At 40.8% G+C, this 27,896-nt stretch overlaps 1 protein-coding gene across 2 annotated transcripts in view; it reads left to right on the forward strand.

Moving 5' to 3' along the window:
• Positions 1 to 27,896, forward strand: part of MCC (MCC regulator of WNT signaling pathway) — a 469,138-nt gene that overhangs the window by 341,961 nt on the left and 99,281 nt on the right. For both annotated transcript variants that reach the window (XM_023197695.2, XM_023197703.1), the window contains 2 exons: positions 80 to 193; positions 10,543 to 10,685. In XM_023197695.2, the coding sequence (XP_023053463.1) occupies positions 80 to 193; positions 10,543 to 10,685 (257 nt within the window). The remainder of the gene's footprint in view (positions 1 to 79; positions 194 to 10,542; positions 10,686 to 27,896) is intronic.

A 27,896-nucleotide genomic window follows, 5' to 3' on the forward strand; every position in this document is an offset into this window, starting at 1 on the left:
TTTAGTTATGCTAGTTGTGGGAATGAAGGGAAGGAAATGCATCTTTGCTACAATAATCTCCTCCTTTCTGTCACCACAGCTCCATTCGGCAGCCCTGGCATCACTAAAGGGAGATATAGTGGAACTTAATAAACGTCTCCAGCAAACAGAGCGGGAACGGGACCTTCTGGAAAAGAAATTGGCCAAGGCACAGGTAAGGGATCTGGAAAGGTTTTTGTTTTTGTTTTGTTAAATTCTTTTTAATATTTAATTTTAAGATGAAACATGGGTACAGAAATTCCCACAAAACATATTACCGCTTTATCAGCAAATACTCTGTCTTGGTCTACTCTGGCTGCTGTAACAAATACCATAGATTTGTGGCTTAAACAACATTTATTTCTCACAGTTCCAGAAGCTACAAAGTCCAAGGTGCCTACCGAGGGATCCCTTCCAGATGGCTACCTTTTTTTTTTTTTTTTTTTTTGAGGCAGAGTCTTGCTCTGTCACCCAAGCTGGAGTGTGGTGGCACGATCATGACTCACTGCAGCCTCAGCTTCCCATGCTGAATCTGTCCTCACACCACAGCCTCCCAAGTAGCTAGGTCTACCAACTAATCTTTTGTGTTTTCTGTAGAGATGGGGTTTCGCCATGTTGTCCAGGCTGGTCTTGAACTGCTGAGCTCAAGTGATCCTCTTGCCTTGGCCTTCTAAAGTGCTGGGATTACAGGCATGAGCCATCGTGCCTGGCCTTTTAATTACCTTGTTAATATTAATTTTCTTCCTTTGCTTTGATTTTTTAAGGACATCTATCATTTGTATGTTACATCATCTTTGCCTATCTTTATCTGTTACTATCTTAAATATTGTAAATCTTTTAATTTAATTTTTTCTCTTCCTTTTCTCTTGGGGCATTATATGTTGTTTTTAGCCTTTCTTTTTTGACTTCTAGTGTAGTCATCATTTCTGAAATGCATTTTCATTTTATTTCTAACTCTTTTCTCACTTCTGAATTTTTCTAATTCCTAGTGTTCTTTTCTGTCTCATGTCTTTTAGTTTATTTTGAAATAGTAGGCTATTATCTGGAGTGTTGTTGTTTGGGGGATTTTGTTTTTGGTATGTGTTGTGGCATGCTTTTATGGTTTATAAGGATGTTCTGCCCTTGTTTTGTATAACTTTGTATGGGATTTGACGTCAGTATCTTTCTGTTTTTCATTTTCATGTGAAAAATAATTTCCTTGAACTTTCAGGAGTTCTGAAAGTTTAGAAATGGCTTTTAGAAATTTAGAAATGGCTTTCTAAAGTGTTTATGACCTAGCCTTCTGTTGTTTTCTTGTCAAAAATGGCACCCTGCTTTCTGTCACTATCTGACTCTGTTCCTTTTACCTGCTTTTATCTGGCCCTTTTCTTTCCTTTGTCTCTATTATTCCCATCCTGTTCAATTTTGTTTCCACTCCCAGCAGTTTCTCTTCCTGGAAGGCAGGGGCAGTCTCCAAAGTTCACAGGGACTAGCCTACGTTAGCCTCTTCAAATTTTACTGTGGGCCCCTTGCACTGACTCTTTGGTCAGGCAAAACCCCTCCTAGTTTTAGCTACTATTCTCCAATTGGGCATCCTTACTTTCCTGTGAATTCCTTTTGGTTTTTTAGGGGTTTTCCAGTTCTCAGATACATCAACCTTGTTTCCCTCTGATTTTCCCCATGCTGATGCCACTCAGATCTTATGGATGATGTTGGTTTTATTCCTACCTGCTTGTATTTTGTTTTTCAATAGCCTACCTTGTCTCCAAGCTTTGGGCTTTACTGTGTAAGTGCTTTCTTTATTTTTATGTGGGAATGCAGAGAAATTTTAATACCAGGCTGCTATAGCCATTTTTCCAGAATGACCTATGGAAAATTTTTGGAAACTTTCATGTCTCATAATCAAAGACTGTTTGAGGGAAAACATTCTCTGTATTTAAGATCATCCACTTTCACATTTGACGGGCATCTGAAGGAGATTAACTTGATTACCCAAAGATAAATGAGTAGCCCAGCAAGGCCACCCGTGCCTTTTCTCACTATAGGATGTTAAATATGACAAAAATTTTCAGTTTTACTTAGATGAAAATGTTACTTAAAATATTTTCCCTCTGATTATAAAAATAATAAAATTGTGATAGAAAAAACTAGAAAGCATTAGAATATTTCAGTGGTGGTCTCTGAACGGAAACTTTTTTAGTGCTTTTTTTGTTTTACAGTGTTTTTGTAAGAGAAAATAGTTGTTTTTATATTTAAAAACAACAAAATGGTGGTGACTGTTTTCTAATTTACACCCCACCCAAAGCCAGCCATCATTACCAATTCTTATTGATGAGAATTTGTTTAAAGAAAGAAAATTGTGAATGCATTTAATTAGAAGCTGGCATGTACAGCAGTCTTGGATTTTAAAAAGTGACCAGAAAGGTATTTATTAAAATTTAAACCTACAAAGACAGCTTTTACACAGGATGGTAAGAGGATAATGGAAAATTTTTTCTCTAAGTCAAGGATTGATTCAGCTCTTTTTTTACTTGTGGTCAAGCCATCCTCATGTAATAGCTTTTGATGACTGATTTTACCCTTGATGATAATGGCCACATCATAGAACCATTTATTGACTCTCTTATTTGCGTTCTTAAGCAAAATAGATTTAAAAATTACTCTCTGCTCCTCTCACTGGAGATTTCTTCCTAGTTCATGTACTGGAACCTAGGAAAGAGAACGTGGAAAAAAACCTCAGACTTAGATCTTTAAAAACATGAAATTTACGCAAGAAAAATATATGCACAATGAAATGACTGTGCCACACTTCCTGTATTATATGCCTTGGTAAAGGGTTCATGTTTGAGGCTTTACCAGATTGTGGAAGAGCAAATTCATGTGTAAATTTATGCTGTGTGGCTCTAGTAAGTTTTACCAGCTCTCTAAATATTATAGTGCCGTGATTAAAATGTAAAATGTAAATGGCGGTTATGTTCAACAGACACTACCAAGAGAGCTGCAACATCTGTTGAATCATCATTAAAGGTGACACTGGAACTGGTTGAATAAAAGAAGGTGTCTTATATATGCTCATGACATCAACCTGTAGGTAAGAGTTTTGAGAATAGTGATAAGAAGGGAAGAGCCCAATATCAATGTGATGGGGAAGACGAAGTGCTTCTGTATTAATTTTCTATTGCTGTATAATAAATTACCATAAATTTACTGACTGAATACAGCACACCCCTATCCTCCCAAATTGAATAGGGGCACAGCCATGCACCAACATTCCACAGCCTAGTGGGGACTGAGCCTGTGGGAAACTGGCTAAGATCATATATAGTGCTGATTTGATGCTTTCGGCATATTTGCTGTTTATTTAGTACCAACAATTATTTTAAATGACTGCATTTTTAAGTACTTCAGAAGGAGATATGTCAAATAAGCTTATGAACCCCTTTAAAATCGGTGAGCAGTACTGTGGAACACTTTCTAAGCTCTTGGTCTTTGGAAAGCAAGTCTCTTAAATTTTCTGCCTCTTGGCATTCAGGAAGAGAACACACACAGTTTTCCTTAAGTGAAATGGAGAGACTTTTCTCTTCTCTCTTGTTTTCTGAGATAACTTTTATGAGATGTAGTCGGCATGTATTTTTGTTAGGATCGCCTCATTCCATTCCTTTCCTATTTGTTTGTGCTGCTCTTTGGTAAACTACTCCAGCTGCTTTGCTCCTTAATGGCATTTCCATTTGTGCTGGTGCCTCTTTGTTTAGCTGGCCCACTTTCCCCTTAGCGAGGGAACCTGGGCAGGAGCTTAGAGTGAGGGTGGAAATACCCCGAATAGTGTTAGTTGTGACAAATCCTGTGTGACCTTGAGAGGGTAACATTGCTTGTTAGCATATTTTAAAAGGGAGTGGTACTAACCTCCTTCACAGGATGGTTGAGAGGGTTAACAAATTAATGATGGCATTGCATTTTCCCAGAACCTAGTTCATAATGCGCTTAGGTTTGACAGCTGACACTAATGCGATGATTAAAGATCAGTGGCCTCAGTGGAGTAAGATAAAACCCGGTGAAGAACATTAACAAAACCATAAAGCTGCTTAGCATCACCACATTGCACAGGGTTTTTCCAACAGGGGCTCAAGTTCTCAGGCCAGACTGTCTCAAGGCTGACTCAGGGCTTTATCCCTGGATTGCGCCATAGCAGGGATGAGCCTAAAGGATTTTATTCTCAGTGGTTTAAATGACGATGTTGCTTGTTTTTATTACACATTTTTGCATATTGGCAATTTCACCAATTTATGTGGCTAGACACAAGTATTTATGTGAATGTTTAATTTGCTTCATCATCATGATAGGAAAGCTAAGATCTCAAGAAGAAACTCCGGGTATATATTAAGTGCCAGATGAAATTTGGGAAACAAAATTTCATCATATCCAGTGTCAATCATTTTTTTTCTTTTCCTTTCAAACTGAAAGTCTGTAGTTGTGAGACAAATCTAGACTCCTAATGATAATGGCCTCCAGAAATTAATGGCAGGCAAGACACTGCAACCGCAGGCTTTCTGGCTTTGTGGCACTCTACCTTCAGTCAAAAATTGAATATGAGCTGGGAGGAGGAAGAACCCCGGATGCAATTACCTATAATGATAGGCAAAAAAAAAAAAAAAAAAAAAGCAGTAGCATGTTGTTTGAGACCAATTTTTATTTTGTTCAGCTGAAATTATGTGAGGTGTCTCTGTCCAATAGAGAGAAGAAAATAGTCTCTAACTTACAAGTTGTAGTAGAAGAAACTGCCTTTGGTCCCAGAGGCTGCTAAGTAAATTATCACTGAATAATTGACTTTGGAAGCTAAAGTTGGCTTGTTGGAAGCTGGAGAGACTTTGAATTCCCTGTTTTATACCCCCTTGTGTCTCCTTTTCTGTTTTTATCCTCTCTGGGGATAGAAGAGAGAGCTCTTTGGGCTTTCCTAACTCTCTTTGCTATTATAAGACCTAACATTCATGCTTCCTGGAGTTCACAGAGGCATTTCAGGGTCTGAGACCAAGGTACCACCTAAGATCCTTAGGTAAATGGTGAAGAGGATGTAAGCCCACAGGTCAGGGAGCTGGAGGAGGAAGACATAGAGGAGAGAAGATTCGGCTGCAACAGCTTCAATGCCTTAATGGCAAAAACAGGAATCGGAGGGGTATTTGTTACCTGGGTTATAGGAAATAAATCAGTTGCTTCACATTAAGTCTGTTTTCTCATCTACAAAATGATGGTGTCAAGCTATGCAGTGAAAACAAATAGTTTGAAATGTTCAGTGGCCTAAGATATCAAAGATTGATTTCTTGTTTTCTATTGGGAGCTCACTAGACCTGGCAGGGAACTCTGTGCTGTATTGTGCCTACCCAGGCTTCCAAGCCGAGGGCCTGTACCATCTGGAATGTCGTTAGTGGCCATGGCCTGGGAAAGGGAATGTGGCAAGCCCGACAGGAGCTCCTAAAGGCTTCTAGGCAAAATGGTATATTCATTCCTATCTTACTGGCCAAAATAAGTGGCATGGCCACATTTAGCTTCAAGCAGGAGGAGCATAATCCGACCGTGTGCATGGATGGAGGCAAACCAGAGGCTTTTGGTGCCACAGGGGACTTGTTGTACCATGTGGTGGTCCTGGTGCATGGAGCGTCATGTACCTACGAAAATAATGGGGAGAAATGAAAACGATTCAGAAAAAAATGTGCTAGGGAAATTATTTTAAAAATGGGTGGGTCTTCTATCAATTTTCTGAAAGTCTATACTGAAATTTTTAACTTAAAAATTGGAAAACTTATGCCAATATTAAGTAGTAATTATAGAAGAGAACCTCTTTTCCATTTGGTTGTTGTCATTGTGTTACCTTCCTGAATGAGGCCTTACGGGAACACGTACTCCTAGGTGACTCTTACGTAGAGGTGCAGTGTTGAGCTTGTCCTAAGCTATTTCCTTATTAAACAGAACACCTGAAATCATACACCATCCAGGGTTAAAAAGTGCTCTCCCAGGGCCGGGCGCAGTGCCTCACGCCTGTAATCCAGCACTTTGGGAGGCTGAGGCAGGCGAATCATTTGAGGTCAGGAGTTCAAGACTGACCTGGCCAACATAGTGAAACCCCATCTCTACTAAAAATACAAAATTTAGCTGGGCATGGTGGCATACCCCTCTAATCCCTGCTACTCGGGAGGCTGAGGCATGAGAATCACTTGAACCCGGGAGGCGGAGGTTGCAGTGAGCTGAGATCACCCCACTACACTCCAGCCTGGGCAACAGAGCAAGACTCCATCTCAAAAAAACAAAAAGTGTTCTCCCAGGTCATGAAAACTCAAGGTGATGAGAGGCAACAGGTCAGTAACAAACTAGAGTGTGGGGACAGGCGTGGACCTCACTTTAACAGGCCACTCCTGCCTATGTGGGAGGTCACCAGGGCAGGAAGGCTAGTGATGGTACACAGAATGGCTTTCCACAGATGGAGCCCTGCCTGCCACCTGCTCATCTTCCACTTTTCCTGCACTAAAGTGCCACATTCCCAGGGTTGACTCATGAGCAGCTAGATGGGTGCTGTTGAGCAAGGGTGTTGGCCGGGCGCAGTGGCTCACATCTGTAATCCCAGCACTTTGGGAGGCTGAGGCGGGCAGATCAGAAGGTCAGGAGATCGAGACCATCCTGGCTAACACGGTGAAACCCCGTCTCTACTAAAAAAGAAAAATACAAAAAACTTAGCCGGGCATGGTGTTGGGGGCCTATAGTCCCAGCTACTCGGGAGGCTGAGGTGGGAGAATGGCATGAACCCAGGAGGCGGAGCTTGCAGTGAGCAGAGATCACGCCACTGCACTCCAGCCTGGGCGAGAGTGCGAGACTTCATCTCAAAAAAAAAAAAAGAAGAAAAAAGAAATGAACAAGGGTGTTGTATTGGTTCTTTTGGCTTTTGCAGGTGATGGCTTGTTTCCTCCTGTGCTGTTGCCCTGTGGGATTTGCTCCACTTTTCCCTGCACTACAGCTTGGACATGCTCAGCGGATTTTCACTGAGCTTTGAGATCAGTGGTTCAGCTTCTTTGGCTGGGTACAGTGAGTGTGCACAAATGAGTGAAGTATGTTTAATAAGAGGGTGTTGATGTGTAGAGATGAACCTTGAGCAGTGGCTTCTCGGTCATTGATACACCCACCGGCTAGGAGTCTGTTTTGATAATTATTTTCTGGTATTCTCTTTTCACTGGGGAAAGAATCCCCGGGATGCCATCCTAGTATCTCTTCTTCTCCCCACCCTTCCACTTCTATCCCTGTTTCTTGTTCTCCAGAAGAGAAGTCTGGCATTCTTTCAGTCCACTGTAAGCTGTGACCACAGTTACCTTCAACATGTATTGTAATCACCTCCCCTGTAGCACCCAGCACAGTCTCATTTAAGAAATGTCTGATATGTGTAGAGGAAGCATTACATTATATGCTATTTCTTAAAACTTATGAAAAATATGGGAATGTAACTAAATACCTTTGCCCTTAGCTAAAAGAGGTTTTTTTTTCCTCCAATATATTCTTGTTACTTCTTCTAAATGAGTGCTTGAGCTCCAAATATACATCAAGTCTTTTTTTCTTTATCTAGCTACAAGCCCTATTCCATCTGACTGAATCACCAGGCTTCATGTTGCCTCTTGTTCTTGCAGGTATCCTCCAGGCAGGCTTCCCAGTTAGAGGCAGGGGAAAGATGGTGCAATACCAGACGGCACGCTCTCCCTCTCCATCTGGTATCCTGGGCAGCCTCACAGGGCCTTTTTTTTTTTTTTTTTTTTTAAGTGGAAGCAGGTTTATTAGAGAAACAAAAGAATGGCTGGAATGGCTGCTCCATAGGCAGAGCAGCAGCAAGGGCTGCTGGTTGGCCAGGATCACATCTTTTAGGCAGTTCACATCAGTCAGTAGGGATGCCAAAGGGTGGTCTTTTGGTGGTTATCAATTGATGGTGTGCCTTTCTCTATATAGACCCTTGAACATCTTCATTGTTCATTGGACTTTGTAGTTTCTTGTCAGCCCAGGTGGTGGTAGTGGCCTGTTGACCTGTAAGGACTTCAAACAAGGAAGTATGAGTGGGGAAATAAGGGAAAGTGAGAGCTCATTGAGTGTGTAAGTGGAAATGTTTCACAGTAATGTGTAGCCCTAGAGAACTGAATATGGACAAACCAAAGAGGAGGAACAAGCAACCTGGGAACGTAGGAGTCACTGCATTGATGAGATCCAGGTCAGAGACAGAATTTTATCCTACAGTCACACTAAGATCTGGAACTGGTGACCTGCATGAGAGTGTCCACTACATCTGCACATGTTCATACAATACAAACACACACACACACACACACACACACTCTGAGGTTGGGAACAGAGGCTAATAGCAAGAGCTTATAGATGTGCTGCAGGTCTGAGAGGAACAGTGTTCTCTTCTTGGTATGTTCCAGAGAAATATAAGCTCTTTCATTTATTGATAGAAATTGCCTTTGAGATCCTGTCATTTTGTGGACTTCTCCTGTTCCTTAAGTATGTAGGATCATGGATGAGAAAGGCCTAACTTCATGGAAAGAGTGTCTGTGGCTGGTTACGGCATCTTTGTTTAGGAAAGCTTCCACTAGATGTGCCTCTCACTCGACCTTGATCCTTGCCTCTGTTCCCACTTATTTTTTTGTGTGCTTGACCTTGAGTGGAGGTTATTTGATGTTTCCGGTTGTCACTAAGAATAGTAGTTCACAGGAGTATTTTCCTGAAAGTAACTATCCCTCTAAGGCTGTGATAAAGCATTCAACGACTTGTTGCCTCCAATCTTGTTTCTGGAGCTCTAAAGTAACCCCCAGGAAGTTACATAAATACTGATCCAGCTGTTGTTGAGGTGCGAGCCCTACCATGATTGATACCAAAGTATTTGTCAGACTTCTTCGTTGAGCACTTCTGTTTCAGTATTGAGTTAGGCTTAGTATAATGTTCAGTTTATGGTTGAAAGCCTTTTGTCCCTGTCCTGGGTTATGCCATTGGAAGCTTAGCCGATTTAGGGAGGGACAGGGGAGTTAGCGGGTGAGAAATCCTACTCTTTCCCTGCCTGCCACCAGGCCTGGAGATGCAAACCTGCAATGCTGGAAACACATATGGCTCTTGGCACTAAGAAAACCTTGTTGAGGATGAAATTAAAGTTCCTCTAGTGACCGGAAGTTAATCAAAGCTGAATGTAGTAGACAAGGATGCAAGCTAGACTACTTGTTCCATCCCTGAGGAGTATTTTATTATTATGTAAGTGAGATTAAATGCACGGTGACTGGAAGGGATTGAGAGCAGTGGAGAAAAGTCAGAGGTGAACAGGTTCCTCAGGATTTAAACTCTGGCTACAGAAATGTTTCTGTAACTCTGCTGCCTCTTAGTCCATCAAACGCTGAGCAAGGGAAGCTCCTCTGCTTCTTTTTTTTTTTTTTTTTGAGACGGAGTCTGGCTCTGTCGCCCAGGCTGGAGTGCGGTGGCCGGATCTCAGCTCACTGCAAGCTCCGCCTTCTGGGTTTACACCATTCTCCTGCCTCAGCCTCCCGAGTAGCTGCGACTACAGGCACCCGCCACCTCGCCCGGCTACTTTTTTGTATTTTTTAGTAGAGACGGGGTTTCACCATGTTAGCCAGGATGGTCTCGATCTCCTGACGTCGTGATTCGCCTGTCTCGGCCTCCCAAAGTGCTGGGATTACAGGCTTGAGCCACCGCGCCCGGCCCCCTCTGCCTCTTTTATCACTATTTCTGCTAAGCAGTTTTCATGACGGTGATATATCATCATCCATTCATTCCATAACACTCCTACATCACCCACAGTAAACCAGGCCATTTGTCGGTGCTAGGCTAAATAACAAAAAACCTAGTCCCTGCCTTCCAGGAGCTTATAGTCTGGGAGATGATGATATTGGAAAGCATTAAATTTGCTGATAATCTAGCCAGATAAGAAGTGGTACTATACCATTTAGGATTATTTGGTTGAAAAATAGCTGAAACAAACTCTGATAAACTTCAACAAAGGAGGAGTGAATCAGTTAAAAAAAAAAAAAAAAAAAAAAAGGGAAACTAAACAGCCATAAAGGAACTTGGGAAGGGAGCTGTAGGTAGCAGGAACTAAGAGAGATGCTCTTCAAGGCTCTCTGAATCAACTCCATGCAACCTTATATCCATTTGCTCAAGATTGAAATTCCCTGCAGAAGGTATCTGATGGCTCTAGCTTGGATCACTTGCCTGTTTCTTGACTATGGGAAAGCGGGGGACTTGGATAGCCCGACTTGGACAGTGTGCAGTGGCAAAGGGACTGTTTCCCAAAGAGAAATGGAGTGCTAGAAAGGCAAAGACCCCAGTATCCACCAGGGGAATGATACACTTTAGCCATTGATATGTTTCCTGGGATTGCCAGCCAATGAGCTGACCTACATTTTATTTGGGGCTTACTCAGTGTTGGCAGTTGTAATGGTTTGAGACCACAAAACTTGGAATCACCCACCTATGGGTGCCTGAATTCATCAGCATTCTGCCCTTTTCCCTTATTCCCAGTGTGAGCAGTCCCACCTCATGAGAGAGCATGAGGATGTCCAGGAGCGAACGACGCTTCGCTATGAGGAACGCATCACAGAGCTCCACAGCGTCATTGCGGAGCTCAACAAGAAGATAGACCGTCTGCAAGGCACCACCATCAGGTACACGGCTCCAGCCGGCTTTTACTCTGCCCCTCCTGCTAGACCTTCCATCTTGGAGCTGAAGTAGCCCCAACTATTAATATTTTAACTCCAAGACCAAAGTTCCAGTTTATAGATTACAAACTAGATTATAATGATGTTTTCTTTGTATCTGAGGCTTTCGAAGTGTATATTGCTCTTAGCTTTGTTAATCATGTGCTTTCACCTCCCTTATTCTGTTCTGATTTGGGTCCTTACAATAACCCTGGAAAGCAGTCAAGGTGGGGGTTGTGGTCCTCAGTTTATTGATAAGGGTATGAAATCAGAAGTTGAGTGAAATGCTTTAGTCATGAGTTCTAAATGGAGCCCCTTCCATCTTAGAGACCAGCGTCCCTGCTGCCCCTTTTATTCACTGGGTCGATGCTAAATGTGCAGACTGTGTCCCTTCCTTGGAGATTTTGAGAGATTTATGAATGTAGCTTATAACTAAGCATTATGTAGGCTTCTAGATAATCTGATTATATTTTGAGCTTACCTCAAATTGCTCTACCAACATGGATTTATCCTCTTACCGAACTCATAAGGCAGGGGGCAAGATTTGACCCATCATTTTACTGGTGAAAAAGCTGGGGCATAAAGAGAGTGACTGCCTTGTAGTTAAAATTAGCAGAGGATAGAGGTGGGTTAGAACCCAGAGTATCTCTGCTTTTACTGAATTTTCTTTTCATAACAATAACTGGTAGGGATTCTGCCTTCCTTACTTACAAATCACTTGGCCCCTAAGTCTCCTGCCACAGTATTAGTTGTTTGTATCTGCCCTGTTTCTCAGAGGAGAGGTTTGCTTTAAAGGACTTACTGAGCCATGGATGAGAGCATTTTCATGTTCCTGGTGATGCTCAGGGAACAGCCTGAGGACAGCAAATGGCTGGCACCTACCTTTTTGGAGAAAGAGTGCTTTGTTCACCGAATGCTTACACAAGCCACAATTTTAAAACAGTTTCAGGGGCAGCTACTTTAAACTCTCCTTCTAGAAGTCAGAGGAAACTTTGGATGCATTTTGTTCCAACACCGAGAGTCACAGTAATAACAGGGCTTCTTGATGAGGCTACTAATGGGCATCTGTTTTCTGGGCAAAATTGTGGAAAAATTTGCACTGAGCTAGAGCCACACAATAAACTGCATATTCTAATTTAGAACCTCAAGGCTTTTAAATTGTATATTGGTCTTCAGAGTGATTGTAGGTTAGAAGTACATGAGCAGAGAAGAATTTTTAGCCCAAAAGAATGATTGTAGCAGATTTAAAGGAGACTAACATAGGACACTGGCAAATTTGTGATTTTTATTAATACATGTTGCAATTTTAAACACTTGAGAAAGTGAAAGCAAATGGGCTCAGTAAGTTGTGAAAAATACAAAATGTGAAAAAACACACATCACCTAGAAATCTCAATTTCAAGATGTTTAAATTGAATATAATGACCAAACTGCTTCACTTTGAAATGCAGTGAACTTTTTGAATACAAACATTTATTGGTGCCTTTAATTTAAAGGAAGACTACATCTGTGGAGATGTCATATTAAATTCTGCCGGTCTGTGTTGTGTAAATGAGCTGGCCCCTCCTTGAGGGGATTCCCTGCAAGGCTGGAAGATGCGTAGACATGTAGACCAATGAGACCATGTCTCTTCTTGTCCTCTGAGCTCCTGAGGCTTAGGCATCTCCCCAGCCCTCAGCACTCCAGCAAATTGGTTTGGCCTCTGAATTATTCAGGGTTCTCCAGAGAGACAGAAACCAATAGAACATAGAGACAGATATATATCTATAAAGATATGAAAGGGGATTTATTAGGAAGATTGACTCATGCAATTATGGAGTCTGAAAAGTTTCACAACAGGCTGCCTGCAAGCTTGAGACCCTGGGATGCTAGCAGCGTGACTCAGTCCAAGTTTGAAAACCTCAGAACCAGAGAAGCTGATGGTGTAATTCTCAGTCCAAGCCAAAGGCTTGAGAACCTGGAGGAATGCAAGTGCAGGTCCTGGAGTCCAAAGGCTGGAGAGCCAGGAGTTCTGATGTCCAAGGGCAGGAGAAGAGTATTCCACCTCCCGGAAGAGGGAGCGTGAATTTGTCTTTTCTCTTCCTTTTTTGTTCTATCCAGACCCCCAGCCGGTTCGATGGTGCCCACATACACGAAGGGTGGATCTTCCCCCCCAGTCCAGCAACTCACACACCAGTCTCCTCTGGAAGCACCTCACACACACACCTAGAAATAACGCTTCAACATTTCTCTCAGGCATTCCTTAATCCAGTCAAGTTGACACCTAAAATTAGCCATCACAGTCTCAGCTCTTAATATGCGATGATGGGCCACATGCAGTAGGAACTGGGCACCGTGGATGAACTCTAACTGCCCCAGCAGAATTGCTTGTCATACTGGACAGACACAGTGGTGGTGCCGTTATAGACTTAGGTGTCACTTAAATCTGGCCTCAGTTAAGAATTTATTGGAAGAGGCTAAAAATCTTTATTAAGGGCATAGTTTATATAACCTATGATATATCCACACTTAAGCTATACTGAATTGCTTAAGGAAAGAAAATGACAATCTCATAGTTTTCTATTTTTTTCTCAGGTCACAATCAAAGTACCAGGCACCTTCTGTGACTGCCCTAGAACACTCTCCCACCCCTTATAGTCACAGTGTTAATGTAGCCAAAAACCAGATACTGCAGGTTGCAGAATTCTAATGTGAGTTGAATTCATAGCCACATCAGATCTTTTAAGTGAAGATTAAGCATTGGTAGGAAAAGGTGAAATTGTGAGAATTTGTAGGGTTCATTTGGGTAGATTCACATGCATTCACATATCTAGAAACTACAAATTCCACTGAGCACTCCTTCCTACAGAAACAATTCTCCCTCCTCATCCAGTAAAGCAAGTCCTATCTTGCTTGGAGACTCTATAACTATTTCATGCCAGGTAGGAGATGGCAAATATAGTCATGTCCCATTTCTACTTCATTCATCTTTATCTTTAGGCCTAAAAGTGGCCAAATGTCATCATGTCCCAAAGAGATAAGTAGAAAATCCAACTTGGAAAGATACAAGTAAAGCACCGGAAGATTTATAAGATTCCATTAATTTACATTTAATAAAACTTGGGGAAGTTGTATGTTCCTTAGAGATGCTGGATAGACCTTTGACGCATAGTTTGCAAATATTTTCTCTCATTCTGTAAGTTGTCTGTTTACTCTGTTGATACTTTCTTTTGCTATGCAGAAGCTCTTAAGCTTCATTAGATCCCACTTGTCAGTGTTTGCTTTTTTGCTGTTGCTTTTTGTGTCTCTGTGTGGTGGTGCATGCCTATAGTCCCAACTACTCGGGAGGCTGAGGCAGGAGAATCGCTTGAACCCAGGAGGTGAAGGTTGCATGTGTCTTTATAGTAGAATGATTTGTAATCCTTTGGGTATATACCCAGTAATGGGATTGCTGGGGCAAATGGTATTTCTAGTTTTAGATCCTTGAGGAATCGCCACACTGTCTTCCACAATGGTTGAACTAATTTACACTCCCACTAACAGTGTAAAAGCATTCCTATTTCTCCACATCCTCTCCAGCATCTGTTGTTTCCTGACTTTTTAATGATCGCCATTCTAACTGGCATGAGATGGTATTTTGTTGTGGTTTTGATTTGCATTTCTCTAATGACCAGTGGTGATGAACTTTTTTTCGTATGTTCATATTAATTCATGTGTGAGATTAGGAACTAAGGGTTCTAGACCATGGAGGGAGGAATTCAGTTGGACTGATGATGACTTTATTTATAGGACTTTTCCTGTGAGAGATTCTGGATTCGGTATGTTAGGCTCAACAAAGGACTCTACACTAAATTATGCTGAAATGCCAGAACTTTCCTAGTATAATCTAGAAAAATTTTAGCAGCCTGAGGAGTCAGCAATGTTGACTGGGAGATAATGTCCTTAAAATGGGGTCCTTGGTACCACTGAAAACTACAGTCAAAGTGGGCTTGGTTATTGTATTGGTCAACAAGGTCACAATAGTAGTCAAAAAAGTTTGACCTGCTAGGGATTGTTGTAGTGGCTAATTAAGCATGAGATCTCTAGAACTGATAGAAATGGGCAGCATACTAAAGTTTTACCTGATCATTATAGTCAAACTCTGGTCTGGTGAACAGAGACTTTACTTGTCATCTCAATGGATAATCATGGCCTCATCCAATTCACTTACCTGAATAGCAGGCCAGTTATAGAACCAGAGCCCCCTGGATGAAGGGGAAAATGTATACAATCATGCCCCAAGTGAGTGCAGTAAACTTTCCTTTTACCCCTTCAAAGAAAGAGAATGGCAGGTACTTATAGGGAGAGTGTGCAGTGGGGAAAAGAGAGAACCATATTCTGAGATAGATTACTAGACTTTGAATCTAAACTGATGATAGCCCATGGAGCTCCAAAATATTTGTGGTTTACAAGTCAGAGTAGGGACTTAGGAAGGTATATCAGTCAGCTTGGGCTGCCATAACAAAATATCATAGACAAGGTAGCTTACACAACAGAAATGTATTTCTCACAGTTGTGGAGGCTGGGAAGTCTAAGATTAAGACACGAGCTAATTTATTTCCCCATTGAGGCTCTGTTCCTGGCTTGCAGATGGCCACCTTCTCACTGTGTCCTCACGTGGAGGGAAGAGACAAAGAGGAAACAAGCCCTCTGCTGTATCTTCATATGAGGGCACCAATCCCATCACGAGGACCCCACCTTCATGACCTCATCTAAACCTAATTAGCTCCTAAAGGCCCTATCTCCAAACACCATCACATTGGATGTTAGGGCTTCAACATAAGAATTTTGGCATGGGCCAGGTGTGGTGGCTCATGCCTATAATCCCAGCACTTTGGGAGGCTGAGGCAGACAGATCACTTGAGGACAGGAGTTTGAGATCAACCTGGCCAACACACCCCTGTCTCTACCAAAAAATACAAAAGTTAGCTGGGCGTGGTGGTATGCGCCTATAGTCCCAACTACTCAGGAGGCTGAGGCAGGAGAATTGTTTGAACCCAGGAGGTAGAGGTTGCAGTGAACCAAGGTCTTGCCACTGCACTCCAGCCTGGGTGACAGAGAAAAAAAAAAGAATTTTGGGACACAATTTAGTGCCTAGGACTTTCTGTGACTACCCTAGAAGACTCTCCCATCCCTTATAGCTACAGGGCTGATGTAGCCAAGAATCAGACACTGCAGGTTGCTGAAAGTCAGGTAATAAGTAGCATTATGGACTCAGTCCAAATCATAGCGGACCTAGTTATGGCACCATCTGAGAGGTAACCTTTTTCAACGCCCTAGAGATGTGGTAAATGCTCCCAAGTAGCAACAGTATATGGTGCCGTGTTTTGTGGATTGAGAGAGTAGAAGTGGCCCTTCTTATGCATAAACCTAAAAATCCACTTCAAAAGTTTTTGCTTCTGTTACCCTGATACCAAATGCAGACAGGGGCATAATAACAACAACAACAACAACAACAAAGCACCAACTTCAGGCTAATATCACTAATGAAAATAGAGGTAAAAATCCTCAACAAAATACTAGCAAATCAAATGCAACAGCACAATAAAAAAGGTCATTCATGGTGATCAAGTGGGAGTCATCACAGGGATGCAAATATTGTTCAACATATGCAAATAAATAAACGTACTATACTACATTAATAGAATTAAGGGAAAAAAGCATGATTGTTTCAGTAGATGACAGAAAAGACTTTGATAACCATCCCTTTATGATAAAAACCCTAATCAAAATGGATACAAAAGGAACATATTGATATGGTTTGGCTCTGTGTCCCACCCAAATCTCATCTTGAATTGTAATCCCCACATGTTAAGGGAGGGAGGTGGCTGGATCATGGGGTTGGTTTCTTCCATGCTGTTTTTATGATAGTGAATGAATTCTGACAAGATCTGATGGTTTTATGCGTGGTTGACAGTTCCTCCTTCACATGGTTACACTCTCTCCTGCGGCCTTAAGAAGGTGCCTGCTTCCCCTTCCACCATGACTGTAATTTTCTGATGCTTTTCCAGCCATGCCCAACTGTGAATCAATTAAACCTCTTTCCTTTCTAAGTTATCCAGTCTCAGGGAAGTTCTTTATAGCAGTGTGAGAACAGACTCACACACATATCTCAAATAAAGGCAACCTATGAAAAACCCATGGCTGATATCATAGCAAAGGGGGAAAAATTGAAGGCCTTTCCTTTAAAGACTGGAACAAGACAATGATGCCCACTTTCATCACTGTTACTCATTGTAATACAGGAAGTCCTGGCTAGAGCAATTCAGAAAGAGAAAGAAATAAAGGGCATCCAAATTGGAAAGGAAGAAGTCAAATTCACCTTGTTCACAGAATTATCCTGTTCACAGATGACATTATCTTATATATAGAAACCCCTAAATACTCCAACAAAAAACTTCCAGAACTGATAAATTCAGTAAAGTTACAGGCTGTAAAATCAACATATTAAAATCATTTTAGCATTTCTATGCACCAATAACAATCAGCCAGAGAACCAAATAAGTCAATTCTATTTATAATAGCTACAAAAATCTAAATTTTAGATCTGAAAAGATCTAAATTTTGATTCCTTGCATGCAGTCCTAGCAGGTAAAAAATAAATAAATAAAATTTGATTCTTACATAATTCTTACAGCAGCTCCTAAACCAGGAGAGCTACGATTACTCAAAGTTCTCAAGCAAGTAATTCTACCTATAGGAATATCAATGCCTGTATGAATCTTATCAGAAGTTGTCTTACACCCATGAGCTGTGCCATCACTAGGTCTATTTTTATTTATTTATTTATATTTTCTTATTTCGGGTCTCTGTTTACATCACTGGGTCTAAAAGCAGACTCCTTCAGGAGTAGAGATTGTGGATTACTTCATTAAATAAAGAATTCTAACCAACTGAGATGCTAGCTAAAGAAAATAAGGATTTCCTAGTAGGAGAAGGAAGGAGTAAATATCAACTGTAGCATGTAACCAGCTATAGCCTGTAGTCAGAAGCAATGCCTAGGCTATGAATGTTTTCTTGCTTTTATGTATATATGCATGTTCCTTTTTCCTCTTACTTTCTCCTATTTTTTTTTATTATTTATTTATTTTTGAGACAGAGTCTCACTGTATCACCTGGGCTGGCATGCAGTGGTGCAATCTGGGCTCACTGCAACCTCTGCCTCCTGGGTTCAAGCGATTCTTGTACCTCCCCCTCCTGAGTAGCTAGGATTACAGGTGTGCACCACCATGCCCAGCTAATTTTTTGTGTTTTTAGTAGAGACAGGGTTTCACCATGTTGGCCGGGATGGTCTCAAACTCCTGGCTTCAGGTGATCTGCTCACCTTGGCCTCCCAAAGTGCTGGGATTACAGGTGTGAGCCACCACGTCCAGCCTCTCCTATCATTTTATATAGGATGAGTTGGTATTGGTGAAACTCATAATTTAGTAGGTAGGTTACATATCTGGGTGGGTTTTAATACCATTTATATATGCCAAGAGTGAAGAATCTGAACACAAAATCAAGAAAGCAATCCTACTTACAATAGCTACAAAAATCATAAAATACCTAAGAATAAATTTAACCGAAGAAGTAAAAGATCTCTACAAGGAAAATTACAAAACTCTCATTAAAGAAACTGAAAAGAATTCAAACAAATGGAAAGATCCCCATGTTCATGGATTGGAGGAATTAATATTGTTAACCCATTTGTGCCTAGTGTTCCATTATTGGAACGCTAAGCTTGTGGGAGTTATTTATCTCCTACTGCTCAAGGTCATTGCCAAGGTCTGATTTTTCACACACAAAAAAATTTAAGGCTCCAGCATAAATGGGTTAAAATGTTAGTACTACCCAAAGTGATCTATAGAGTCAGTGTAATCCCTATCAAAATGCCAATGTCATGGCCCACAGAAATAGAAAAAAAAAAAAATCCTAAAATATATATGGAACTACAAAAAAAAAAAAAAAAAGAGAGAGAGAGAGAAAAAAAAACCCAAATAGCCAAAGCCAATCCTGAGCAAAAAGAACAAAGCTGGAAGGATCACGCTACTTGAGTTCAAATTCTACTACAAAGCTATGGGAACCAAAACAGCATAGTACTGGCACAAAAGCAGACACGTAGAACAATGAAACATAATAGAGAATCCAGAAGTAAATCCACTCATCTACAGTCATCTCATTTTTGACAGAGGCACCAAGAACATACAGTGGGGAAAGAACGGTCTCTTCAATAAATGGTGCTGGCAAAAGTGGATATCCAAACGCAGAAGAATGAAACCAGACACCAGTCTCTTGCCATATACAAAAATCAGAACAGATTAAAACCTAAACATAAGACCTGAACTATGAAACTACTCAGAGAAAACATTAAGGAAATGCTCTAGGACATTGAGTTTGGGCAAAGATTTTTTTAGTAAGACCTCGAAAGCATAGGCAATGATAGCAAAACTAGACAAATGGGATTACATGAAACTAAAAAGCTTCCCACACAGCAATGGAAATAATGAAAGTGATAAGATAAATTACAGAAGGGGAGACAATATTTGCACACTGTCCACTGGCAAGGAATGTAAGGAACTCAGGAGCACAAAAAACAAATCTGATTAAAAATGAGCAAAAGATCTGAATAGACATTGCTCAAAAGAAGACATACAGATGGCCAACAGGTAAATGAAAAAGTATTCAAAATCACAGTGAGATATTCTCTCTTCCCAATGAAAATGGTTTCTACGGAAAGCATAAGGAATAATGGATGCTGGCCAGGATATGTAAGAAAGAGGAAGTCTCATATACTCTTGGCAGAAATATAAATTACTACAACCACTATGTAAGACAGTATGAAGATTCCTCAAAAACTCAAAATAGAACTACCATATGATCCAGTAATTCCCTTACTGGGTATATCCAGAAGAAAGGACATCATTATATTGAAGAGATACCTGCATTCCCTTGTTTATTGCAGCACTATTCACAACGGCCACAATTTGAAATCAGTGCCTATCAACAGATTAATGGATGAAGATACATACAGTGCAATATTAACAGCTATAAAAAAAAGAATGAAATCCTCTCACAGCAACATGAACGGAACTGGAGGTTGCTATGTTACATGAAAAAAGCCAGAAAGCACAAAAAGACAAATATCGCATGTTCTTACTCATGTGGAAGCTAAGGAAGTAGATCTCATGAAGACAGAGAGTAGTTTGGTGGTTTTTAGAGGCTGGGAAGGGTAGGGAGGAGAGGGGGATGAAGAGAGGTTGAATAATGGGTACAAAAATAAGTTAGATAGAAGAAGTAAGACCTAGTGTTTGATAATTCAATAGAGTGACTATAATATTTTATATTTCAAAATAGCTAGTAGAGAATAATTTGAATGTTCCCAGCATAAAGAAAAGATAAATGTTGAAGGTAATGGATATCCCAGTTATCTTGACTTGATTATTACACAGTAAAAATGTATGAAAATATCACAGGTACCCTGAAAATACATATCTATCCTGTATCAGTTAAAAAAAAAAGTTATAGCTTCTTATTTTTGCAACTTTGAGCACCGCTAGTATAAAATCTTAGCAAGTTCTCCATCAGAGAATACACAAATGATTCAATTGACTGCCACCTGTTTGGCCCTTTGGGACACCCCATGCCACTGAGCCAACAAGCAAAGAAGGAAGTTACTCTACTGGCTGGAGTAACTATCAAGAGGAAATTGGGACACTGAGTACTATGTCTGAATACGTAGGATACCTTCTAGTAATTATCCAGTGGTGAAAGTTAGTAGATTAGAACAACCCAGGACAGGTCAGACCAAATACAAGTCAGTCCACTGAGGGCTAGGCCCTTGAGGAATAAAGATTTTGCATTACTTCATTAAGCAAAGAACTCATTCTAACCAGCTGAGATGCTAGCCAAACAAATAAAATATGGATTTCCTAGTAGAGGGAAGTTATAAATATCAACTCTAGCCTCATGACCAGTAGCAGAAAAGGTGGCTAGGCTGTGCATATTTTCTTGCTTGTATATGTATGTATATGTATATGTGTGTATATATATAAACACACATACACACACACACACACACACACACATGCACTTTTCTTTTTCCTCTTATTTTCTTCTATTATTTCAGATAGGGTGAGTTGGTAATGGTGAAACTCATCATTTAGTAGGTAGGTTACATGATATCTAGGTGGGTTTGTCATTGAACTAGAAGAGTGAAGATCACTTTACAATACTATTGTTAGGAATAATGTTTAAAATTTTAAGGAAATTGAATCCTTGTAATAGTTCCAGTTAATATAAAACTCAAAAAAAGGAAAAAATTATAAATTAAAAAATTAATCAAATTATTTTTTAAAAATCCTTATATCCCACACTATAAATGATGGTACTTTGGATCTCTTGTTTTGAAAAGATGAACCTATTTCAGTTGAAATGAGGGATGACTGCAGAGAAGGTTAGTATCATTGCTATTGCAATTGAGAAATTGCGGTGTGGATAAGAGGGTGCACACAGTTGGTCACTGAGTAGCTAAAGAGGGTAGAGACTATGATAGCTGTTGTCTAGCACTTTGATGCCATTCCCACCCCTGTCTTTATTCTCCCCAGAATCAAAGAGGTCCAGGGAGCTCTCTCAGACTCTCTTACCAGCTGGGTTCTGGATAGAGTTTTAACTGTGCTGATGAAATGCACTCACATGGGTTTGGAAGGCAGAGGGAGGTGGGAGCTATTCTCCCTCAGCCCATGGTGGTGCAAAGTCAGTAGCAGTTCCTGATCTCTGAGGGGATCACAGCCACGATGGCAAATCTGACAGCTCTTGGTGGCCTCTGCTCACCTCACTTTTCTGCAGCCCTTCCAACAATTTTGCAGGCATGGAACTAAGTTAAATCCTTTCCACTTGAAACATGCAGTGCAGTTTGTTTTCCTAACTGAACTCTGCCTAATGCATCCTAAATCCTATCTCCTAGAATTAAACACTAAATACTTTATACATAAGGCCTTATTCATGAATATTTTAAACAAATCTGATCATACAACACGCACTGTTTTGTAATATGTGCTCTTTCTCTTTAAAAAAGCCGCTGTTATGAGTGGCTTTTTTTAATGTTAATCTGACTTGGGGAGATTATACAGTGGGATGGGGGAAATGGCAAAATATATCAGTAGCTCACTGGATGTGAAAAGAAAATAAAGAAGGATTTCTAAGCAAATTAAACATAAGATCTTTTCTTTCCCAAGGAGGTTATTTTCTTTTCTGTAAGCTACTCTCATAACATCAGCCTTTCACTACCAAGTCTCATGAGTTGTTCATATTCTCTGCTTCATCTCCCCTTTACTCATTAGCTCACTGCTGCTGTGTGGCTTCTGACTCCAACAGTTTACCAAAACCCACTTGCTGTGAACTGAGCTGTGGTGCCCCCTTTGCCAAATTCATGTATTGAAGCCCTAGCCCCCACTGTGGTGGTATCTGGAGATGAGGCCTTTTGGAGAGAATCAGGGTTAGATGAAGTCAGAAGAGTGGGGCCCTGTCTTAGTCCCTTTGTGTTGCTAGAAAGGAATATCTGAGGCTGGGTAATTTATAAAGAGAAGAGGTTTGTTTGGCTCACAGTTCTGCAGGCTGTACAAGAAGCATGGCATCTGCTTCTGGTGAGGGCTTCAGGCTGCTTCTACTCATGGCAGAAGGGGAAGGGGAGCCGCCTATGCAGAGATCACATGGCCTGAGAGGGAGGATGTGCCAGGCTCTCTCAACAGCTCGCTCTCCAGGGAACTAACAGAGTGAGAACTCACTCACCCACAAGAAAGGACAACAGTTTCCTCGTGAGGGATCCACCACCCCCACGACCCAGACACCTCCCACTAGACTCCATCTCCAATACTGGGGATGAAATTTCTACATGAGAGTTGGAGGGGACAATCATTCAAACCACAGCAGGCCCTCAAGAAGGTATATTGCCTTTTTTTTTTTTTCATTGTTTTTTTAAAATCATACCTAAGTTCTGGGATACACATGCAGAACGTGCAGGTTTGTTACATAGGTATACATATGCCATGGTGGTTTGCTGCACGCATCATCTACGTTAGTTATTTCTCCTAAGGCTATCCCTCACCTTGCCCCCCACCCCCTGACAGGCCCCAGTGTGTGATGTTCCCCTCCTTGTGCCCGTATGTTCTCATTGTTTAACTCCCACTTACGAGTGAGAACATGCGGTGTTTGGTTTTCTGTTCCTGTGTTAGTTTGCTGAGAATGATGGTTTCCAGCTTCATCCATGTCCCTGCAAAGGACATGAACTCATTCTTTTTTATGGCTGCATAGTATTCCATGGTATATATACGCCACATTTTCTTAATCCAGTCTATCCTTGATAGGCATTTGGGTTGGTTGAAAGTCTTTGCTATTGTGAATAGTGCTGCAGTAAACATACGTGTGCATGTGTCTTTATAGTAGAATTTATAATACTTTGGGTATGTATCCAGTAATAGGATTGCAGGGTCAAATGTTATATCTAGTTCTAGATCCTTGAGGAATCACCACACTGTCTTCCACAATAGTTGAACTAATTTCCACTCCCATCAACAGTGTAAAAGTGTTCCTATTTCTGCACATCCTCTCCAGCATCTATTGTTTCCTGACTTTTTAATGATCGCCATTCTAACTGGTGTGAGATGGTATCTCATTGTGGTTTTGATTTGCATTTCTCTAATGACCAGTGATGATGAGCTTTGTTTCATATGCTTGTTGGCCACATAAATGTCTTCTTTTGAAAAGTGTCTGTTCATATCCTTTGCCCACTTTTTGATGGGGTTGTTTTTTGGTGTATTGCCTTTTAAGAAGAGACACAAGACAGCTTGCACGTATATTCTCTTCCTTCCAGCCATATGGGGACACAGGGAGAAATCAGCCATCTGGAAGCCAGGAAGAGCCCTCACCAGAAAGCAGCCATGCTGGACCTTGATCTTGGAGGATCTAGGCTCCAGAACTGTGAGAAAATAAATTTCTATTGTTTAAGCCACCCTGTCTATGGTATTTTTTTATGGCAGCCTGAGCTGACTAAAACACCTTTCTTGAAAATCACCAATGATTTCTTAAATGAAAAATCCAGTGACCTTTTCTTGTCATTGGTCCCTTTCTATGGCATTGACCCTAAGCCATCTTTCCTTCCTGATGGCACTCTTCTTAAACCTCTAGGACCCTGCAGACTGTAGATCTTTTCTTCCCTCCATGGAGGGAACAGAAAACCAAACACTGCATGTTCTCACTCATAAGTGGGAGTTAAACAATGAGAACATATGGGCACAAGGAGGGGAACATCACACACTGGGGCCTGTCAGGGGGTGGGGGGCAAGGTGAGGGATAGCCTTAGGAGAAATAACTAATGTAGATGATGCGTGCAGCAAACCACCATGGCACATGTATACCTATGTAACAAACATGGGGGAGTTTCCTATCCTAAACTCTCTCCTATCCTAAACTCTCCTATCCTAAACTCTCTCTCCTATCCTAAGGATATCCTTAGGCTCCTATCCTAAACTCTCTCTCTCACATGTTTGAGCTCATACAGCAGCAGCCCCAAGGCACAGACCCCTCCTATCTCTGTGATCTCAGCATTGGCACTCAACCCTTCTGTTTAATGGGGCTGCAAAATGCCACCTCATTTGAGGACAGAGAGATAACATCCCAGAGTCTCTATCTACTGTAATATAATCTGACCGCTAAGATTTCAGGCCTGCACCAGGAACTTGATGTTTCTCCTGATCTTTGGGCACACAGTTGCCTGTGTGTTGTTGGTATCATGTACATCTTGATGTACATGCAGCCAACAACACACAGGCATCTGCTCATCTTCATGTTGTTGCATTTCAAACACTGTAACCGAAACCACCTTGTCTGCCAGCAAAACATATTGTTCTGATTAATTTACAGTCTACAAAGTATAATGCAATGAAATAAAAATAAAACCCATAAAGAAGATGTGTTTCTCTTTCCCTGTTTTCCTGTGTGGTCTATATCAATCTCTTTTTTAATATTTGGAAGTTCTTGAATATGGATCTTATATGAGCTCTTGTTAAGACAAAAATGGATTGTTATATTCATAGAAGAGCGTTTCAAAATCCCATTTGTTCAGTTATTCACCGAAAGATTCATAGATGAGTCTGATCTTCTCTATGCTATCTGAAAAAATAAGGGGAGATAGTATTGAAGAAAGAATGAGGACTTTATTCATCACCACTTTCCTTTCAGAGAACTAAAAGGAATGCATTTCCTTCCAATAGTTTTTAAAAAACAAAAACAAAACAAAACAAAAAAAACACACGAAACTTCGTTCTTTAAAAGAAAGCCAGCCATTTAAAGGCAAGTCTACTTTTAATTTAAGAAAGAATGTAGTTCACCCAAAAAAACACCAGGTCAAGTAGGGTGGATTAGTTGGCCACAGCTGACTGACAGCTTGACAGCTGTCAAGGCAGGCAGTTGACCATCTGGGTCTTCTCCACAAATCATTCCAATGCAGTGGAAGGCATGAATGTATACCCAAAATGAGAGAGAGAATGTGGATAGTGACATGACAGTCTATCACATGCTGTGAGAGAGATAATGTGGATAGTGACATGACAGTCTATCAAATGCTGTTGATTCCATAGTATTTTGAGCTTGAAGTCTGGAAAGCATGGTAAGAATTATACTTCCATTGATTTTTCCCTCTTCTGATTAAATAATTTTACCCCTAACCAATAATGAGAAGGAATCTTTAATAAATAATGAAATACCTTTTCCTTGAGTCATGACATTATAGTTGACCCTTTAACAATATGAGAGTTATGGGAGACAACCTAGGCAATATCATTCTGCATGGAGGCAAGGGCAAGGATTTTATGACAAAGACACCAAAAGCAATAGCAACAAAGCAAAAATTGATGAATGCGATCTAATGAAGCTTAAGAGCTTCTGCATAGCAAAAGAAGCTATCAGCAGAGTAAACAGACAACTTACAGAATGGGAGAAAATATTTGCAAACTATGCATCAGACGAAGGTCTATCCAGCATCTATAAGGAACTTAAACAAATTTACAAGAGAAAAACAACCCCATTAAAAAGTAGGCAAAGGACAAGAAGAGACATTTATCAAGAGATATACATGCAGCCAAAAAGCATATGAAGAAAAACTCAATATTGCTGCTCATTAGAGAAATGCAAATGAGCAATGTAGGCATTCCAGAACTTTTGTTTTATTTTTACTACTATTATAGCACATTCTAATTTTTCTTTTTCTTTTTCTTTTGTTTGTTTGTTTTTGTTTTGAGACAGGGTCTCCCTCTGTCACGCAGGCTGGAATGCAGTGGCACTATCTTGGCTCTCTGCAACCTCCGCCTCCAGGGTTCAAGCGATTCTCCTGCCTCAGTTTAGCTGGGACTACAGGCATCTGCCACCACACCTGGCTAATTTTTGTATATTTTTTCTGAGACGGAGTTTCACTCTTGTTGCCCAGGCTGGAGTGCAATGGCGTGATCTAGGCTCACCACAACCTCCGCCTCCCAGGTTCAAGCGATTCTCCTGCCTCAGCCTCCCGAGTAGCTGGGATTACAGGCATGCACCACCATGCCCAGCTAATTTTGTATTTTTAGTAGAGATGGAGTTTTCCATGTTGAGGCTGGTCTCGAACTCCTGACCTCAGGTGATCCACCCACCTCAGCCTCCCAAAGTGCTGGGATCACAGGCGTGAGCCACCGTGCCTGGCCGAGCACATTCTAATTTTTCGAAGAAGTTACAGACATCTAGTACAGCAAGACAGGCAATCAACAAACACTGCAAGCTGAAAAAGTTTTGGATACTAAATACCGGAGTCAACACAGGGATCCTTCCAAGTATAAGGCTTCAGATGTGCCCACCTGTATTTTTTCCTCTTAACACAGTGATGGTTATGAATGAAATACCTAAGCTTGCAATCACTATGTAACTTTTATACCTATTTATTTTATTGCCAAGAAATCTCATTTACTTATTTAGGCATAGGAAAGGTGTAGCTAGGTTATTTCATGTGAAACTTTCTTATGAAAATTTCAATAATAAAATTATAAAACCTTTAAAAAAAAAAAAGAAATGCAAATGAAAACCACAATGAGACACCATCTCATACCATTCACAATGGCTACTATTAAAAAGTCAAAAAATAACAGATGCTGGTGAGGTTGCAGAGAAAAGGGAACACTTATACACTGTTGGTGGGAGTGTAAATGAGTTCAATCATTGTGGGAAACAGTATGGTGATTCCTCAAAGAGCTAAAAGTAGAGCTACCGTTCAGCCCAGCAATCACATTACTGGGTATATACCAAGAGGAATATAAAGCATTCTATTATAAAGACACATGCACACAAACGTTCATTGCAGCACTCTTCACCATAGCAAAGACATGGAATCAACCTAAATGCCCATCAGTGACAGATTAGATAAAGAAAATGTGGTACATATATACCGTGGAATACTATGCAGTCATAAAAAATACAAGCTCATGTCTTGTGGGAAGATGGATGGAACCAGAGGCTATTAACTTTAGCAAACTAATGCAGAAATAGAAAACAGAATACTGTGTGTGGGAGCTAAATGATAACAAATGGACATAATGAGGGGAACAACAGACATTGGGGCCTACTTGTAGGTGGAGGGTGGGAGGAAGGAGAGGAGCAGAAAAGATTACCATTGGGTACTGGGCTGGGTGATTAAATAATCTGTACAACAAGCCCCCGTGACACGAGTTTACCTGCGTAACAAACCTTCATGTGTACTCATGAACCTAAAGTAAGAGTTAAAAAAGTCTCAACAATATGAAGGATAGTGGCACCAACCCCTACACTGTGGAGTTAAAAATCCAGATATACCTCATGACTCACCAAAACCTTAACTACTACTAATCTACTGTTAACCTGACAAAAACAAGAAATGGGGAAAGGATTCCCTATTCAATAAATGGTGCTGGGAAAATTGGCTAGCCATTAAGTAGAAAGCTGAAACTGGATCCTTTCCTTACTCCTTATACGAAAATTAATTCAAGATGGATTAGAGACTTAAATATTAGACCTAAAACCATAAAATCCCTAGAAGAAAACCTAGGTAATACCATTTAGGACATAGGCATGGGCGAGGACTCACGTCTAAAACACCACAGGCAACAGCAACAGAAGCCAAAATTG

Source organism: Piliocolobus tephrosceles, chromosome 4 (assembly GCF_002776525.5).
Source record: "Piliocolobus tephrosceles isolate RC106 chromosome 4, ASM277652v3, whole genome shotgun sequence".
Taxonomy (NCBI): domain Eukaryota; kingdom Metazoa; phylum Chordata; class Mammalia; order Primates; family Cercopithecidae; genus Piliocolobus; species Piliocolobus tephrosceles.